Source organism: Leptopilina heterotoma, unplaced genomic scaffold, assembly GCF_015476425.1.
Source record: "Leptopilina heterotoma isolate Lh14 unplaced genomic scaffold, ASM1547642v1 Lhet_19, whole genome shotgun sequence".
NCBI classification, from domain to species: domain Eukaryota; kingdom Metazoa; phylum Arthropoda; class Insecta; order Hymenoptera; family Figitidae; genus Leptopilina; species Leptopilina heterotoma.
Genome location: NW_025110908.1, coordinates 741,047 through 760,959, shown reverse-complemented (window position 1 = coordinate 760,959; position 19,913 = coordinate 741,047). Strand labels below are relative to the sequence as shown.

The following is a 19,913-nucleotide window of genomic DNA, read 5'->3' as shown; positions in this document are numbered from 1 at the left end:
TTAATTGTACATGTAATTGAAAAAAATCTTAAAAATTATTTAGAAATATTTTTAAAATATTAATTTTAAGAGTTTCTTCATTATAATTTTTTAAAAATATTTTACCTTAATAACTTTAAAAAAAAACAATAATTACTGTTACAAGATAAAATTTTTGTTGCAACATTGAATTAAATAGACGACTTTTTCGACTTTTTTTGTGTCTTAAAGTCGATCCGAGGCCTGTTGAATTAATTTACGATTGGTAAATCAGAAATTTTTTTCTCCAGTTTGAAATGAAAATTTTTAATTTCTATTTAATATAAATTTTTTTCTAGGTTCTACAAATATGTTGTGATTATTTTGCAGATGACGACGCAAACTTCCATTTTGGGTAAAGGCAGTGTTGCAAAAATTACAAGAATATTTCTTTTTTCCTCCACATTCGTAGCGAATATGTTTAATTAAACTGTTTGCTAAAATATAAGTTCTACCACAAACAGCACAGCTAAATTTTCCTTCAGGTACTTTTTCACTTTCCTTTGTATTTCTATATTTTCTCGCTCGATTTTCTCCGAAATTGAGATTATTTTCTGAAATTGAAAAAAAAATTCATTAGTTTATTTAAAGCGGTAACTAAATTAATTAAATTAATTAAAATTAAGCACAAAAATATTATCAAAAGAAAATAATTATACAATTTATTTACATAAAATGTTATAATAACAGTGAAGATAAAAATAAGAAATACGAATTTATTTTTTTAAAAATTATATACACCTGATTGATTACATTCTTTTTTTACATTTTTAGTGATAAAATTTTTTTTTAAAACGGACGAAACAAATTTTTAGTTTAAAAAATTAGTTACATGTATTTTTTTTAAGTTTTTCAAGACGAAAATTCGAATGAATATTATAAGGAATTTGAGTGCCAGCTTATATAATTAATTATTTCTAAAATTTCCAAAACCAGGAATTGCTCCAGTTCGATGTTTCTCAATGTGTTTATCTAAATAAAATTTGTACGTCGATTTATATGGACAATAAATGCATTGGAGAAATGGTTTTTTACCGCATTCGTGCGATAAATGTCGTCTGAGATTTTTGGCATCATAATAACGTCTACCACAATTTTGACAAAAATGTCGTCCCAGACCACGAGATCTTCTCGGTTTGTATCCTAGAAACATAATAATATTTTTTAAGTAGAAAATTATTTTTCATTTTTTTTTTAAATTAATAAAATTTTTGTCATAAATATTGAAAAAGTGTCTATATAGAAATGTACAAATTGAAAAAGAAGGAATTAAAACTAAAACAGCAAAAGTATATATGTATATAAATTACTATTGTAAATAATTAATTTATTTATTACTATTACTAGCAAAAGATACGCGCGAAACGCGATATTCCATTTATTATTATTTAAATAATAATTCCATTTATTATTTTGTAAATAAAAATGTTTATATTTTAAAATGTAAGCATAAATTATTTTGAACAGTTTTTATAAATTCTTAAGAAAAATTAATTATTTTTATACGTTCTATTAACATTTTTCGATTCAATTCAATTATTTGCAAAATTTTTAATAAAATTTTTTCAAAACATTCAATTATTTTCTGAAATTTTTCAAAACAATTCAATTATTCTCATAAAGAATAACATTCTTTGGAATAATTCATTTATTTTTATAAAACGTAAAATTCCCCGAAGGAATTCATTTATTTTCAATACAATTTTTAATAAAATTTCTATAAAAAGAAAAATATTTTTAAAAATATTAATTTGAATTTCATTATTTTCAAAATTATTCATAAAACTCTTTCAAAAAATTTAATTATTTTCAAAAATTCTGATAAAATTCTTTGGAGGAATTCATAAATATTTTCAAAAATAATAAAATTCTTAGCAAGAATTAAATTATTTTTAATTACAACTTTTAATAAAATTTCTCAAAAGAGTGTAATTATTTTTTAAAATATTACAATTATTTTCAAGTTTTTATAAAATTCTTAAGAAAAATTAATTATTTGTTTTATTGACATTTTTCAATTGAATTCAATTATTTTCAAAATTTTTAATAAAATTCTTTCAAAACATTGAATTATTTTCCAAAATTCTGTTAAAATTCTTCGAAACAATTGAATTATTTTTATAAATTGTAATAAAATTTTTCTAAAAAATTCAATTATTCCTCAAAAGTTTTTATATAAAATTCTTTGTAAATTTCAATTATTTTTCAAAACTTTCAGTAAACATTATTTTTAAAAATTACATTTTTTTACGAAATTTAAAGAAATTCTTCAAAAATTTTTAATTATTTACCACGAAAACGAATAGAATTTTTTAAAAGAATTTAATTTTCTGTCAATAATTTAATAACATTTAATAATAAACACGATTATTTTAGAAACAAAAAGAATTCTTCATAAAATTCAATTACTTTCAAAATTTTCAATAAAAATGATTAAAAAAACATTATTTAAAAAAAATTCAAATAAATTCTTCAAAACAATATAATTATTTTCAAAAATTTTAATGAAATTCTTGCCAAGAATTAAATTATTATTTTCATTACAATTTTAATAAAATTCTTTGTAAGAATTCGATTATTTTCATAAATAATAAATTTCTTTCCTGAAATTCAATTATTTCCAATACAATTTTAATGAAATTTTTCGATTGAATTCAATTATTTTCAAAATTTTTAATAAAATTCTTTCAAATATTTAATATTTTCAAAAATTCTGATAAAATTCTTCGAAACAATTGAATTATTTTTATAAATTGTAAAATTCTTCCAAAAATTCAATTATTATTATAAATTGTAATAAAATTTTTCTAAAAAATTCAATTATTCAAAAAAAGTTTTTATATAAAATTCTTTGTAAATTAAAATTTTTTTTTAACTTTCAGAGAAATTTTTTTTGAAAATTTACATTGTTTTTACGAAATTTGAAGAAATTCTTCAAAAAATATTTAATTATTTTACAAAAACAAATAAAATTCTTTAAAAGAATTTAATTTTCTGTCAATAATTTTAATAAAAATTAATAATAAACACGATTATTTTAGAAACATAAAAAGAATTCTTCATAAAATTCAATTACATTCCAAATTTTCAATAAAAATAATTAAAAAAAACATTATTTAAAAAAATTTCAAATAAATTCTTCAAAACAATTTAATTATTTTCAAAAATTTTAATAAATTTCTTACCAAGAATTAAATTATTTTCATTACAATTTTAATAACATTCTTTAGATGAATTCGATTTTTTTTAAAAATAATAAAACTCTTTACTGAAATTCAATTATTTATTATATTAATTCAATATACCTATTATATATTCAATTATTTATTATAAAATTTTATTTAATTTTAATTAAATTTATGGAAAGAATTCATTCTCTCGATAAATTTAATTAAAATTGTATTGAAAATGATTAATTTTTTAAAATTAATTTAAAAATTGAAAACATTTAAAAAGAAAAATTAGAAAAGTTAAGAAAAAAAGAAGAAAACAAAAACTAACTTCAAATTATGCGAACAGATTACCGGAATACAACGATTATGAATATTGATTATTAAAATTAATTAACTTATAACTAATATTATTTATTAATTAATTTATTACTATTATTTAGCAATTAATTTATTACTAATATTATTAATTAATTAATTACTAATATTGATTATTAAATACCATTTTTTTTGTAGTGGGAAGTAATGTAGTATCGAGTATTGTAAAAAACGATTTTTATTTACATTTGTATAAAGACATAACGGAATAATTGTAATACAGAATTTTCGAATCTACATGAAATTTTCTATCTAATTGAAGGCATATCGGGATGAATTAATTTTACATGTTTTAAAATGCTCGCTTTATATTTGGAATAATGAGGGCAAAACGGACATTTTTGAGACGGTTCTCGACCACATTCGACTTTTAAATGTCTGCGTAATGATTGCTTTATTTTATAACTCCTTCCGCACCGGGGACATGAATACATTTTCTGTTGATGATAGCTGTATTGTCTCCAATCTGAAAAAAATATTTTTCGTCATAAAATTGCATTTGAAATTGTTCTCGAATTTTAGAAATAAAGGCTTTAATCTAGAATTTAGTGTGAAGCGATAATATTTCAAATATGGAATTAAAATTATTTTCTAAACACTAGCACAAAATAACAGTTTTCGCAGCTAATTTATTAACAAAGAAAAATATATAATATTTTATAAAATAATTTTTATAGTGGAAAATAGTGCAAATATATTGAGAAAATACTGTTAAAAATCTTCGTTAAAAAAATATGCAGTACATTTATTTACATATGAAATAAATTAATTATACAACAGAGTATGTGATCACAAAATAATATTTGTAATTAAAAGTTATTTTTTTTTTTGTATCTTAAAATTAAAAATTGCGACTTTAATTTGAGAGCGAATTTTTGTTTCATGAACCAGAGAATGCATCGATACAATAAATATTTTGTCCCGGATGACTCGAACGTATGTGTTGATATAAATTTCCTCTTTGCTTCGTACAGTGTGTGCAATAGGGACAACGAAATCGGGCAGTTTTTCCACACTCATGTTTTAAATGACGGGAAAGTGTTCGTTGATGTTGATAACTTTTATTACACTGATTGCATCTGTAAAAAAATTGCCGATCTGGTTTTTCAGACGTGTGACTTTGTTTCTTCAGTGAGTCGTTCCTCGGAGAACTCGTCCAATCTACAACAAAAAAATTACACTTTTTTTTAATAATAAACATTTTTTTTTACAAAAATAAAACTAATTTTCAAGAAGTTAATTAAATAATATTTAAAGCTAAAAAATATATAGTCGACCTTTTGGTTAAAATATAAATGAAATTGTATTACAAATGTACAAATATTTTCTTAAAAGAAAGAATTATTATTTATTATTCTTTATTAAACACTAGCAAATGATACGCGGTATTCCATTTCTCATTATTTTGTAATTTGTAAATTAAAAAATTTTATATTTTCAAGAATAAACATCAATTTTTAAATTACAGATTTAAAATTTAAAGAATTCACTTATTAAAAATTTTAATAAAATTTGTCACAAGAATTTCATTATTCCCATAAATAAGAAAATTCTTCGCAAGAATTAAAATATTTCCATAAATAATAAAACTCTGCAAAGAAATTCAATCATTTTTATAAATAATAAAATGTTTCGGGGGAATTCAATTATCTTCAGAACAATTTTAATAAAATTTTTTGGAAGAATACAATTATTTTTAAAAATTTTAATTAAATTCAATTATTTTCAAGAATTTTCATCTAAATTCAATTACATATTTTCAACAATTTTGATGAAATTCTTTTGAAAAAAATCATTATTTTCAAAATTTTTAATAAAATTCTTATTCGAAAAATTCAATGATTTTCAATACAATTTTAACGAAATTTCTCGAAACAAATCAATTATTTTCATAAATAATAAAATGTTTCGAAGAAATTCAATTATTTTTAATACGATTTTAATAAAATTCAATAAAATTCAAGATGATTTTAAAAAAATTTCTCTGGCAGGTTAGATTATTTTTAAAAATTGTAATATTTTTCTAAACAATTCAATTGTTCTCAAAAGTTTTTAATATAATTCTTAAAAAAAAATGTAATTATTTATAAATACACTAATAAAATTGTTTAAAAGAATTTAATTTTCTATGAATAATTGCAATATAATTTAATATGAAAATCGTTAATTACAATTAATATAATAAACACAATTATTTTATAAACTTAAAAGAAATTCTTCTTAAAATTCAATTATTTTCAAAATTTTCAGCAAAAATTATTTTTAAAAAACTCCTTTATTTCCATGAAAATTGAAATAAATTCTTCAAAACAATCCAATTATTTTAAAGAATTATAATACAAATTTTGCCAAGAATTAAATTATTTTTAAATTATTTCAATACAATATTTTAATTACATTTTCTCGAAAGAATTTAAATTATTGAAAAAATGTTAATAAAATTCTTGAAATTGAATTCAATTATTTTCAAATCTTTTTTACAAATATTTTACAATGATTCAATGATTTTCCGTACATATTGATAATAATTTAATTATTTCTGAAAATAATTGAATTCTTGAATAGAATTTTATTAAAACTTTTTTAAATAAAATTGAATCGCTGCGAAAAAATTTATTATTTTTACAAATAATTGAATTTTTGCAAAATTCAAAAAAAAAATTGAATTTTTGCAAAATTTAAAAAAATAATTGATTTTTTGAAAAATATAAAAAAATAATTTAACTTTTGCAAAATTTAAAAAAATAAATGAATTTTTTAGAATAATTTTATTAAAATTGTATATTTAAAAGAATTGAATTCCTGTGAAATATTGACTATTTATTAATATTATAGAATTCTTTCGATGAATTTAAAAAAAATATTAAAAAATAATTAAATTTTTCCTGTAATTCAATTAAAATTGTATTTAAATTTTAAAATAATTGAATTCCAGCGAAAATTTCATTAATTTTAAAAATAATTGAATTCTTGAATTGGATTTTATTAAAAGTTTTTTAAATAATTGAACTCCTGTGAAAAATTCAATTATTTTTTAAGATTTTTAAAAATAATTGAAATTTTCGAAGAAAATAATTAAAATTGTATTGAAAATAAAAGTAAAATCCTGTTAAGAATTTTATTATTTATATTAAAATAATTTAATTTTTTTCGAAGATTTCTATTAATTATAAATTGATTAAAGAATTTTTAATACAATTATTGAAAATAATTAAATTATTTTGAAAAATTTAATTGATTTTTTTAAAAATAATGTCGTTTTTTTAATCATCTTATTAAAAATTTTGAAAGTAATTGAATTTTATGGAGAATTCTGTTAAGTTTCTAAAATAATCGTGTTTATTATTAATTGTAATTAATAATTTTATTATTAGTTGTTATTAAAATTATTGACAGAAAATTAAATTCTTTTAAAGAATTTTATTGATTTTCGTGGTAAATAATTAAAATTTTTTGAAGAATTTATTTTTAATTTCGTAAAAACAATGTAATTTTTTAAAAAAATAATTTTCAATAAAATTTTTGAAAAATAACTGAAATTTACAAAGAATTTTATATAAAAACTTTTGAGGAATAACTGAATTTTTTTAGAAAAATTTTATTACAATTTATAAAAATAATTCAATTTTTTGAAAGAATTTTACAATTTATAAAAATAATTGAATTTTTTCGAAGAATTTTATAAGAATTTTTGAAAATAATTCAATGTTTTGAAAGAATTTCATTAAAAATTTTGAAAATAATTGAATTCAATCGAAAAATGTTAATGAAACAAATAATTAATTTTTCTTAAGAATTTTATAAAAACTGTTGAACATAATTGTAATATATAAAAAAAATGTATTAAAAGTTTTATTAAAAATAATTTAATTCCTGCGAAGAATTTTATTATTTATGAAAATAATTGAATTCCTCCAAAGAATTTTATCAGAATTTTTGAAACTATAATTAAATTTTTTAAAAGAATTTTATAAATAATTTTGAAAATAATTGAATTCAATCGAATAATTCTTTATAAAATTCAATTTTTTTTAATAAATACTTTACAAGAATTCAATGAGTTTCAGTACATTAATTTTTTAATTTTAAACATTTAAAAAGAAAAATTATTTAAAAAGTCTGGAAATAAAAAAGCAAAAAGCAACTAACTTCAAACTGCGAACATTTTACCGGAATACAGCTATTATATATTCGTTGTATTCCGGTAATTATAATTAATAATTATTAATATAAATTAATAAAAACGTTTATAGATACTAAATTATAATTTTCAATAAACAAAATTAGTCAGGTAAATTAATAATAATTATTTAAATATGTACAAAGAATGCGACATGTATTTTCAATACAAGATTAATTCGTAATTAATTTATTACTGAAATATATTACAATTATCACTAATTAATTTATTATTAATTAAAAATTAGTACAATCACTAAATAAATTATTTAATAATTTATTAAATATTTAATTTCCTGAATGAGGAAATTTGCATTTCGAAAACTGACATCAGGGAATCTTTGTCTGAATGTCTTTGTTTTGTTTCTGTGTTATTAAATTATTTTAATTGCTCAAAATGTACAATATTTTCAGGATGTACAGTTCTTACGTGAACAGTAAGCAACCATCTGTAGATTGCTTTTTGCGGACAAAAGGGACATTGAAATTGTGGTAATTTACCACCGCAAACATATTTTTGATGTCTTCGTAAATCCCTATCGTTCACGTAAGCCTTATTACATTCGGCGCAAACATATTTTTTTTTTCTATTGCTTCTTATCATGAAGTAATCTGAAATGGGAAAATTATAATTATTTAGTAAAACAATTTTTTTATTTTTAATAGTTGAAATAAAAATTTAGTGATTTCCTGTAGCAATACATCAATTTATACTTTGTGCAATATATTTTAGGCAAGAAAAAAATAATCAATCGTGGCTCTCGAGGTGGTAGACAAAAATTTCCTTTTTTTACAGAAAAAATAATTTTTTTTTTATTTGAAAATATTTTTCATACAATTTTATTATTCATTATTATTTAATTTTATTATTTAAAATTTTTATTAAAACTCATTCCGAACTTGGAACTTTCAAGTCAATCACATAAATAGTGTTTCCCTTGTGTTTTCTTCGGATATGTTTGTAAACGTTCGATCTCTGCTTCATGCAAACATTACAATAAGGACACTGAAAACGTGGTGGTCGATTGCAAAAAACGGCCAAATGTTCTTTCAAACTTCGCTTCCCTGGATACTGAACATTACACTTTAGGCACCAATATTCTCCGTCTCTGGAATCTAAAAAGAAGATAGTTTTAATATATTTTCATAATTCAAAATTGAAATTCAATTATTGTGACAAAAATTCAACATTATTTCAAAGAAAAAAAGTGTAAATAAAAGAAAAATGTCTGTATAATTTATGAATTTTATTTTCATATCATTACATTCAGTTTTAAAAAATATGCTTCAGCAGTTTTTCTTTTCTATATATGGAAATTTAAAAATACAATGTCAAGTTATTTCCACGTCAATTTTTCTTTTTCTTGCAAGATTATTATTTCAAAAATCGAAAAAAAATTGACTAGTTCAGACAAAAAGCAGTCTTTCGAAAATCGAGATTTTTCTTGAATGAAATTTATAAATTATAAATTATAAATTATAAATATCGTGCACGTAGACTCTGAAACCCTCATGTTTTCGTCGAATATGCTGCTGTACGTTTGATGTTTTCTTACTGATAAATTGACAATATGGACATTTGAATCGTGGTGGTTGTTGACACTCGTAACGCAAATGAGTCATGAGACTGTTCTTGTGACGAAAAACACTCGTGCACGATCCACAGGGATATTTTTTAGCGTCGATTGCGTTAATATAACGCGTACGTTGATCCATATACTTTAGTAGTTTCGTCCGTGAAAAGTTTTGTCCGAAACCTGAAAAAAAGAAAAAGAGTTAGTTCAAAGTAAATTTCAAGAACATTTCAACACTTCAACATTTCAACATTTCAACATTTCAACATTTCAAAAATTGAACAACATTTGAAAAACTCAAAAAAAAACATTATAGAAATTCATTCAAGTAACAAATAATTCAAAACCAGGTAATATTGTAATATCTTCCCATATTAGTACAATTTCATGCAAATGCAATAAAACGATAAAGAAAATTGGATCTAAGGACAATACCTTTTTTTTCTTCAGTAGAAAAATACCGAATTGTGACAAATTTTTTTTACAAATTTTGTATGAGTAAGAAAAAAACCAACGAACAGAAAATTAACAATTTTTCATTTTCAGTTAGAATAATTTCGACAAAATAAATGATTTTTCAGCTTTTGAATATGAAAGAAATAAGAAATTTTTCTAACTTAGAGAAGTGAGAAAGTGATTGTATAAAGTGCTTTCATATTACAAACGATACCATTTATTTGATTGAAAATGTATTACAATTTCATTCAATTAAAGTCAAAAACACAATACACATAAGATAAATGAATTAGAACACATATATTATATACGTGTAATGTTAATTATATATTATTGTAATTATTATTAATATTTATTATTAATAATTAAAAGTCGTTGTCATATCTTATAGCATTAGGTTTAGATCGGCGAGCTCTGAAACCTTCCCAGTCCTTGGCATTCGCCAAAACAGATCCTAATGCTGATAATAAGTTGTGTTCTGTTGCTTTAGTTCCGGTATTTTTATCGATATGATTTTTTAAAAGTACACCTGGAAAATGAAAATAAAGTCAATTAGTTAAGGTTGAAAAAGATTTTTATTGAATTGAAATATTGAGAAAAAAAAATAATTAACTTGATTTTTTGGATTAAAATTCAAAACTTAATTTATTTTTAGTAATATTAATTTATTTTGTTAATTTAATTTATGTATTGGATTTAAAATTCGAAAATTGTGTCTTACTTATTATGCACTTGCAGAAAGTTGTTCCCTTCAAGACGTATTTATCTTTAACGGGTTTAACAGCAGTGTAACTTAGGGCAACGTCTCGAGACATGTATTTCTTCATTATGTTTACCAGTGTTTTTGTTGCAACATGGTTTCTGTCGAATAGATCCAGCAACGAAGCCATCTATCGCAAACAAATAATTTCTTTATCAATAAAAAAGTTTTTGTCAATTATTTATCATTGTTTTCTATTTTTATTCAAGTTTCACTCAATTTTTGTCAGTAAAGTCAGGGAAATGTTAGGAAAAAAAATTTTTTGTCAGGGAAATTTAGAAAATTGGGATTTTTCCCACTTATTTTTAAAAATTGCGACTTTTTCAATTTTTATAGTGCGAAAAATAACTATAAATAAATCTTTCAAAAATTATTTTTGAATCATTTTTCTATTTAAATTTTCAAAATATAGAATTAACAAGATTTTGAATAATTGAAATTTTGTACAATTTAATTGAAAATAATTGATTTTTCTCAAGTATTATTACTATAATTTTTGAAAATTAACTTTTAAAGAAATTTAATTGCAAATTTTTAAAATAATTGAATTATCAAAAATTTTAATGAAAAATCTTTAAACGTAAATTTAAAAATGAAAATTAATAAAAATTACCTTCTAATTTTTTAAAATTTAGTATTTTCCGTACTTTCAATCACATATTTCCGAATTCAAATACATGCAAAAAATAATAACATTTTAGAATTATTTTTAACATTTTGGAGAAGAGAATCATGTTCAAAATATTTAATTAAAATTCATCAAGAAATTAATTAGTTTTTCTCTTAAATATTACAGAAACTCTTTTAAGAAATTCAATTCTTTTTGAAAAATTACATTAAAATATTTTTAAAAACAATAATGAGACTTCGCTTGTATAAGTCCTAGGGGCTAAGAACAAGGTTTTGAATAAATTAAATTAAATTAAAATTATTATGATATTTTTAAAAACTACTTAATTCTTAGAATTTTTTTATCATAATTTTTTAAGATTTAATTATCTTCGAATAAAGCAAATAAAAATATACTTTTTTGGACTTATTAAAATTTCGGAGAAATAATGGTTATATATATAATTAAAATTCTTCAAAAATTTGATAATTTTTATTTTTTGAAAATATTATAGCTTAATAATCTTAAGAAAAAAGCATAAACAGTTACAATTATTATAAAAAATTGAATTTTAGTATTTTTAAATTTAATTCTCGAAGAACTTTCAAAAAATTATTTAAAATAATTGATTTAGAGATGAAGTTTAGTTGGAAATTAGAGAAAATAATTTAATTCATGAAGAGTTATAATTTTAATTTCTCGAATTTACTCTATTTTATTTAATTTACTCAATTTTAATAAACTTAAATCAATTTAATCAATTCATACAAAAATTTATGAAATTTACGAAATTTCTTATACAAAATAAAGGTTTCTTTAGGGACATTTTGTTGAATTTTTCGATATATTAGAACGTTGAAATAAATGAATATTTTTTTTCTATTTATTTTCAAAAATTACTAGAATGAAATTGAAAATAAAATTCAAAAACATTTCTAGAAATTAATTAATTTTTTAAATCAGCAAAAAATAATTTTTTTTGTCTAAGAACAAAATTTAAAATTTTAACGAAATGTACAAAAAAAATCGTCATTCATTTGAACGTTGAAATCCTGTTTTTTTATATTGTAATATTTTCGATAATATAAATATTTTCAAAAATGAATGATTTTCATAAAAAGCAAAAATAAAATTAAACATTTAAAATCTTTATTATTTATTTTTCAATACGTGACGCAATATTATTGCAATAAAATTTTAATTTAAAGGAAAAATAAATAAATTTTGTCCGAAATTTAAATTCTTTCAAAATGCGAGTCAAGCTTTCTAAAGTTTTGAAAATTTAAATTAACGAAATTTATTTATTTCTATTTCAAACTTAAATTTTGCGTCATGTTTGAAAAAATAAACAATTTATAAACTTTAAAAATGTTACAAATTAGATTTTTTATTTCTATTCAAATCAATAATTTTTGAAAGATATTTTTCTAAAATATAAAAAACAGAAAAAATTCATAAATTTTCCACGAACAGAAAAAATTTTTAAAATCAACAGAGAAAATTTTAAATGATTGAATTTGAAATTAATTAAGATTAGAATTTGAAATTTATATTGTTTAAAATTTGGACGAATTGTATGTTTGATCCTGATTCTAAATCGGCTGAAGCTACATTGGAGCTTAATTATAAAAAAAGATAAATTTCAAAGATTTTTGATTTTTTTCCAAAACATTTAGTTGTTACGAATTAAATTCAGAAGAAACTAACATTTTAATCGATGAAAGTTTTAAGAAATTGAAATTCAGATTTTTTGAAATATAAATTAATTTAACTATTTTTCAAAAACTGAAATCTTGATTTAAAATATTTGGAAAATTTACAAAAGAGGCGAAATAGGAGAAAATTAATAAAATTATTGAAATAAGTGAAAATTAACAAAATTGGTGAAATGGGAGAAAATTAATTAAATTAGTGAAATAAGTGAAAATTAACGAAATTGATGAAATAGGTAAAAATTAATGAAATTGGTGAAATAGGTGAAAATAAATGAAATTGGTGATTAAATTGAAAAAAGTGAAAAGCTGACAGTCTGTGATCCCTGATTCCTGAATATGTGAAATCAACTTACAAACTTAGCTCGAAGTGTTGCATTTGATGCCAAAGCGACATCGAAACGTTCGAATTCCCCAACGGATTTAAAAGGTAAACTAAGTGAATATTCTTCCATAAATTTGTCAATTGCATCCAATGGCGTTGGTTCAATGACACCAGCGGAATTTAATTTATTAGCCAGCTGCTGTTGACTATGTTGTATGTCTTCCAATTGCGATCGAATTCTAATTAATTCCTTAACAACATATTTTTGGAAGTCTGCAATTCAAGGAGAAACTTTTTTTAAATTGTCTAATAAATAATTGTTATTAACTTCAAATATTTTATTTTTATCCCAAAGTTCCGAACAAAATCTATTTATTTAAAAACATAAATCAAAATCTATTTATTTCTTCTTGAAATTAAACAAAAATTTTATCTCACTATAAAAGAAAATTAATTATAAAGTTTTTAAATGTAAAATTTAAATTTTTCCTGCAATCATTAATTTGTGAAAAGATTTTTAATATTTTATTTTAACGTTAAAAACTTGTAGATAATATTCTTAATTGAAAACTTTTCAAAATATTGATGAAAGGCAAAAAGTTGACATTATTATAAATTGATAATTTGAATTTTAAATTTTTTGGGTTTTTAACACAAATTTTATTGAGTGAGAGTATAAAATATATAATATGAAGAAAGTCTTGTAAATTTCGAAAGAAACATTTTGTTCTAAACTCTGAGACTATTTGTTTAAATTGAAATTCCCAATTTTTATATTTTACAAAAATATTCGATATTCAGATTTCGAATATTATCAAAATAAGAATAAAATATATATTTACTAGATGAATAGCGATTGCTCTCCTCCTCGTCTGGTTTAATACGTTTTTTCTGTGGCTCAGAGTCCTGTTCCTTATCAATTAAATCAAAATCTCTCGCCAATATTGGTTGCAATTCAGAAATGGAGAAATCCACAAATTCAAAATTAGACGAAGGATTTGACGTTGGTAAATCAGGGCCACTTTCTGAAAAAATCATTACACATTTATTTATTTTTGTGTATTTCAAAAAAAAAAAAATTAATCTTTAATGATAAATAAACAGAAGGCATAACAAGGGCGTGGGTGTAATATATAATAAATAAGGAGAGAATAAGTCCTACAAAAATAATAGTATAAAAAGGGAAAAAATGCGAGTGTCAGAAAATGAGAGATAAGGATATTTAGATAGAAAATAAAAAACCGCAGTGTTAGTAAATAAATTTATTCTTATATTCAGATATGTAAACCCGAAGGAAACAATATAATCCTAATTTCCAAAACAGGTTCGTCACTTACTATTACTTTAGTTTTTATATAAAACTCCCGAATAAATTAAATCACATCGCTGATATCTTATCAATTTACCACTTCTTCAACTAATGACCTTTAATTCACTTATATAAAAATTAAATTATTTTAGTTTAGTATACTGTATCTGTACATATATATGTATCAAAATAAAACTTTGTTTTGATTGACATAACCTAAAAATACAAATTGTAAATCTTGCAAATGCTTCAAAAGTGTTTTATTCACGAATAAGATGAATAAAAAATATTATTTAAAAAAGTAGTATTATAAAAAATTATTCATAATATTTACTAAAATATAAATAAAAGTACAACTAAAATTAAAATACTTATATACGTGTAAGTTATACAGTATGAGGCGATTAATAGCTTTTAAAATAAAAATGATTAGATGCAAATGATTGCAAATATTTATTATACAAATATTCCAGTGCTTTTAATACAATAATTGTGTTCAATAGCTGACCTTCAATATCAATATCTTCACTTTTTATCGAAAAAGAACTTAAGGACTCATCCTGAGTATTTGATGGTTCTTCAATTTCCTGTAAAGCTTTCTTTATTGCTCGGAATTTTCTTACTCGTAGACGAGCTTTATCACGTTTTCGTTGAATTGCATCCATTTAGAGATGAGAATTTTCAAAATTTTTATTAACACATTAACTTTATTTATAAAACTTTATAAAGAAACGATAGATTAATTCAAAACGATGCATTTACACATGTGTATCCTGTGTCGCATATTCAACACTTCTCTCCAGGTTCTCATCGCAGGGCCGTATTGTTATGGTGTTCAACAGTAAGAATAAAGAATTTTTGTCAAAAGGTGGAAAATTTCGGTATTTCAGTTTAATTTTGATCCGATTTAGAGGAATAATTTTAAATATATTCGTAATTATAAAAAATGTGCATAAAATTCAATAGAAAATTATTAAAATAAAAAGATAGAAATATTTTTTTACTTCCGCTCCTGGTACAAAAATTGTAACCGCCGTAGAAAAAAAGTAATTAAATAATAATTTTTAAAAACAATTTTCTTATTAAAAAATTAATTTCTTTTCAATTACTGCGGTTATTTATCTTTTCCCCTTGCATCTTTGTTTCAAATGTCTGTTCAAGGAAGATTTTTGCGAAAAACATTGACAACATTTGAAGCATTGGTGCAATTTGCCACAATCATGTTTCTTATGGTAGGTCAAATTGGCATAACTTGCATATCTTGCTCCACAATATTCGCAAACGTGTCTTGACATATTGACTTTAATCAACGAATTTTTCTTATAATCAGTCGCCCAGTTACCTAAAACAAAAAAAATATTTCTTATTAGCAAATTATTAAAGCAGTTAGCGACATTTTTATGGGCCTATATGCGCAATTGCTTCGCGAACGCAACGCATGGGTTAGAAAAGGACAGTATACATTTGTGTCCTTTTCTATCTCATGCATTTCTTTCGTGGAATTGTGCGTTGGCCTTTTTCCTAAAATCGCTTATAGTTAGAAATGAGTTTTAAAATTTAATTTGCAAACATCCTCTAATAGACTAAAAATACGGAAAATACGTGAAAATCGTGAAAATAAGCGTGTGAAAAAAGAAAAAGTAAAATTAAATTGTAAAAGTTAAAAAATATCTTTATTCACATGACTTGAGAGTATATATAAAGTAAACAAGCGTTTGTAATAAATACGAATTTTGCGAAAACTGAATACTTTTAGTTCAACTACAAAATTTCGAGTTCAATACTAAAAATTTTCCTGTTAACTGTCATATATAGGTCTGGCTAATCCTACGATACTGTTTTATTGAGATTGTTACTTCTATCATACTGTAGAGTTACTTCTCAGCTATGTGGGGGTTCATTTGATCATGCGCATGACAGTACCGCAAGGACACAGATGGCAGTCACCAGGTCATGGCCGTATATACGCAGCGTAACGCAAGTATAAGTGCCAACGCTGAACATTGAAATTGAAATTGACACAGATGGCTAACATAACCTATATCTTTCCGACAGAGATGGGTACGTATATTTATATCAGTATTATTTTACGTATAGAAAATCGTTCTCTTTTAATTATAATTAGAAAAAAAGTAAATTCCACTGATACGAAAAAATTGCAACGAAGCTTTATAATACCGATAATTATAAAATTTGCTATATATTATACACAAATTTAACTATATCTCTTCCTTAGAATCTTACATATGAACAAATCTCTAAAATCTATATTTACAAATTAAAACTAAATTTCGTGCAATAAAGGGATCGTTCAAAAAATATGTAACGCTATAACCCCCTCCCCCCATGTTGTATATATTAGCACCATTTTTTCTGCTAACAGTAATAAATAGCTTCCCCCCCCCAAAAAAGCGTTACGTATTTTTTGAACGACCCCATAAGTCGAGCACATTATTGACATATATAATTTGTTTTTCAATGGCAGAAAGATTCACAGAATAGGCGCTTGTAAGCAGAACTAATTTCCCCAAACGTAAAATTTTACATGGGAGAGAAAAGGATAGAAGAGTCTTTTTTCCTTTTCTCTCTCATGTGAAGGCTTTCGATTCACGATTCTTGGAGGTTATATTTTGCTTACAGGCCTAAAATGCAAATATCTAATCTAAAAATTGCTAATGACATCTATTCTTCAAGTGTCTGGTCATAGAACACTTTTGTGAAAAATATTGACCACATTTGTAGCATTGATGGCTTTTTCCGCAATCGTGTTTCTTGTGGTATGTTAAACTGCCAAAATTTGCATAACTTGAGCCACAGTAGTCACATATGTGAGGTCTTGGCCTATGACCTACTCTGCTCGGAAGTTTTATTTCACTCCAATTACCTAAAACATAAGAAAATTATTTTTTGTTAGTGTAAATGGAAAATTATTTACAGGAACAATATTCCAAAGTGTTGAACAAATTATTGTACATATAATTATTTTAAAGTGTTTATTTATTTAGAAAAAATGTGTGTTTTGAACAAAATTTTACAAATTATTTAATTTGGATGAAATGTCAATTAGTGTGGTATAAACAATAATGATAATAGTTGATTGATGATGATCTCTGACGACGAAATCCTTTCTTAAAAAAGACATGGAGTGGAAAGGTCGAATGTATCGAAAAGTATCGAAGTAAAGAATGGGCAATGAGAATGTAAAATCTTAATAGAAGGGTGTTTTTAAAATTGTTTGTACATGTGAAGGTGGCGCTGCAGTCGTATGTTATTTAAAAAGAGCGCGAATATATAAATTTTATTTTTGTTAAGAGAAAGTACTCATAATAAATCTTATTTTGCATTGTCAAAAAAAACGTCAACATTTCAAATATAAATAAGCAAATTATTAACTGAAAAAATTTGAATATTATTATTAATGAAATAATGGACTCGGACAATGGACATATTAAAACTAGCACCGTAGACGGCCGCTTGCGGCCGTCGGAGGAGCTAGTAAAGTAAAACTTAGAGGTTTTGAGGCGAAAAATTGTAGGTTATGTTTGGTTGATGGTTCCTAGTGGCAAGTGGACTAACTAAAAAGTCTGATTGGTAAGAAAAGGATAGAGATAGCTCCGTTCTTTTCTCACTAATGGAATTTTTTAGTTAGTCCACTTGCCACCAGGATCCTTGTTGAACCAAAGTAAATTATCTTCTCATTAACTATAAAAGTTCTAGAAACTTTTTTTACCCCGTGGAGGGTAAAGTAGGGAAGGATAAATTAAGCTGAAGAAATAGTTAAATTTGCGCCTGCGCAGCACAATATTTCATTGTTGAAAACAATGCTGCGTTCTGCGTATGCGCGAAATTAACTTTTCCTCTGTTTTTGCAGCTTTTACCACATTCCCTACTTTACCATCGACGATTTAAACAGATTCATAATACTGTAATTTTTTGGTTGTTTCTGTATAAGAAAAATAATTTATTTAAATGTGAATTCAAAATTCACTGTAATTCATTAAGTTTATTGTAATTTTTTCAGGTAGTGCAACAAAGCAAGGACTCCGGGACTTTTGCTCATAAGTACATCACGCGGGCAATGTGCGGAACGTTAGGATTTGAAACAAACGGACTCAATTCGATTGGTGGATCACAACGGACAGGATTTGTCGAAAATTATTTATTGAATTCAGTTTAAACCTGTCAGTAGGTCTGCAAACAAGAAAATGGATATAAGATTGTTAAAAACAATTTTAAGTGAGATTATATGTTGTCTTCGCAGTTGATTGAAGAAACAAGTGTGTTCGCTGCGTAAATTGAAAGTGAAAAAACAGTAATAAAATGTGAATATAATTCGGAAAAAAGTGTTAAAAACGTAATTTTTGGAAATGCGACAAATTCTGAAAGTTTAGCAATTAAAATCGTCTTCTCGGGAGTGCTCGTTTACACACTAAAAAAAAAGTTTTACTTTCAGCCTCTTTTTGAGGCTGAATTTATGATGTAAACGGAGTCAGCCCCGTTAAACAAGGACAGACTTATGTGAAATACATGGGCTGAATTTAAGGTGTAAACGGAGTCAGAATTTTTTTTTCCTGTGTATAGACCATAAAATCGCGTTCATTTGAAAGTAATAAAATCGAGTTATCGGGAGTGTTCGAAATTGTTAAAAATCGCGAGTGTGTGTGTATTTTTCTTCATCGAGTAAGTTACCTGCTGCGCGAGCCATGTGCGCACTATGACCGAACGAGTTGTTGCCTTGGAAATTTAGAATACTTAAGGGGATGTCAAAGTAGAGGCAATTTTTACACAGATGAACTTTAATAGGAAAATATTATCGACTTTTACATCCCCTTAAATGATATTTATTAAAAGTGTCAGTTATAAACATAACATTGAAACGTAGGCCGAAAATAGTAAAACCTACGCTACAAAAAAAAATTGCGCGGATCTTTCGAGTAAATTGCATTGCTCTCTTTACATTACAAGAAATAAATGTTGCCAAATAACAAATTTGGTTAATATAAGTATTCAAATCCTCGGTTTTGAATTTTAATAAAATACTCTGCCGCATTAAATTAAACTTTATTCTCTTTAGTGTTTTATACTCAAAACGTACATTATACTTTAAAATCTGTAGGTACATATCGTAGTCTTGATAATTTTAATTCACTTCTTTGAAAGTGCATATGTCATAAATTAAATTAAATAAAAATTTTCTTTTTATAATAATCCTTAATAATATTGAAATCACAGAACCGGAACTAATGACGCCGACTAATTACATACATTATTTTTTTAATTCGTACTATAAATATATACGAAATTCATTATTATTTCTCTATTATCTTCTTCTTATAATTTAATGGAACAAATTTTTGCGCTCGAAGCCAAATTATTTTTCCCTATATTTAAACATATTCTTACAAATAAAATTCATTGATGA

The 19,913-nt window shown here is 23.1% G+C and overlaps 2 protein-coding genes across 2 annotated transcripts; both read right to left on the bottom strand.

Moving 5' to 3' along the window:
- Positions 1-3,814: 3,814 nt before the first annotated feature.
- LOC122500624 (zinc finger protein 271-like) lies at positions 3,815-9,461 on the bottom strand. Its single transcript, XM_043609635.1, has 5 exons — positions 9,254-9,461; positions 8,646-8,861; positions 8,247-8,357; positions 4,455-4,727; positions 3,815-4,032 (listed from the first exon to the last, which is right to left on the bottom strand). The coding sequence occupies exons 1-5, from the start codon at positions 9,459-9,461 to the stop codon at positions 3,815-3,817; spliced, it is 1,026 nt and encodes a 341-aa protein (XP_043465570.1).
- Positions 9,462-9,969: 508 nt separating this feature from the next.
- LOC122500661 lies at positions 9,970-15,486 on the bottom strand. Its single transcript, XM_043609701.1, has 5 exons — positions 15,000-15,486; positions 14,025-14,207; positions 13,214-13,455; positions 10,497-10,665; positions 9,970-10,304 (listed from the first exon to the last, which is right to left on the bottom strand). Exons 1-5 carry the CDS (start codon positions 15,154-15,156, stop codon positions 10,141-10,143), a joined length of 915 nt encoding a protein of 304 aa, XP_043465636.1. The 5' UTR covers positions 15,157-15,486; the 3' UTR covers positions 9,970-10,140.
- Between the last annotated feature and the right edge of the window lie 4,427 nt (positions 15,487-19,913).

What these genes read in the sequence shown, in the direction of transcription:
- LOC122500624 (XM_043609635.1), bottom strand. Translation starts at nt 9,461, where the DNA reads ATGGATCAACGTACGCGTTATATTAACGCAATCGACGCTAAAAAATAT. An exon ending in TCAAAAATATGTTTGCGGTG is followed by an intron (nt 4,728 to 8,246) that starts GTAAATTACCAC and finishes TTTTTGTTGTAG; the next exon opens with ATTGGACGAGTTCTCCGAGG. An exon ending in TTGTATCGATGCATTCTCTG is followed by an intron (nt 4,033 to 4,454) that starts GTTCATGAAACA and finishes TATTTTTTTCAG; the next exon opens with ATTGGAGACAATACAGCTAT.
- LOC122500661 (XM_043609701.1), bottom strand. Translation starts at nt 15,156, where the DNA reads ATGGATGCAATTCAACGAAAACGTGATAAAGCTCGTCTACGAGTAAGA. An exon ending in CAACACTTCGAGCTAAGTTT is followed by an intron (nt 10,666 to 13,213) that starts GTAAGTTGATTT and finishes TGTTTGCGATAG; the next exon opens with ATGGCTTCGTTGCTGGATCT. An exon ending in TTTCTGCAAGTGCATAATAA is followed by an intron (nt 10,305 to 10,496) that starts GTAAGACACAAT and finishes TTCATTTTCCAG; the next exon opens with GTGTACTTTTAAAAAATCAT.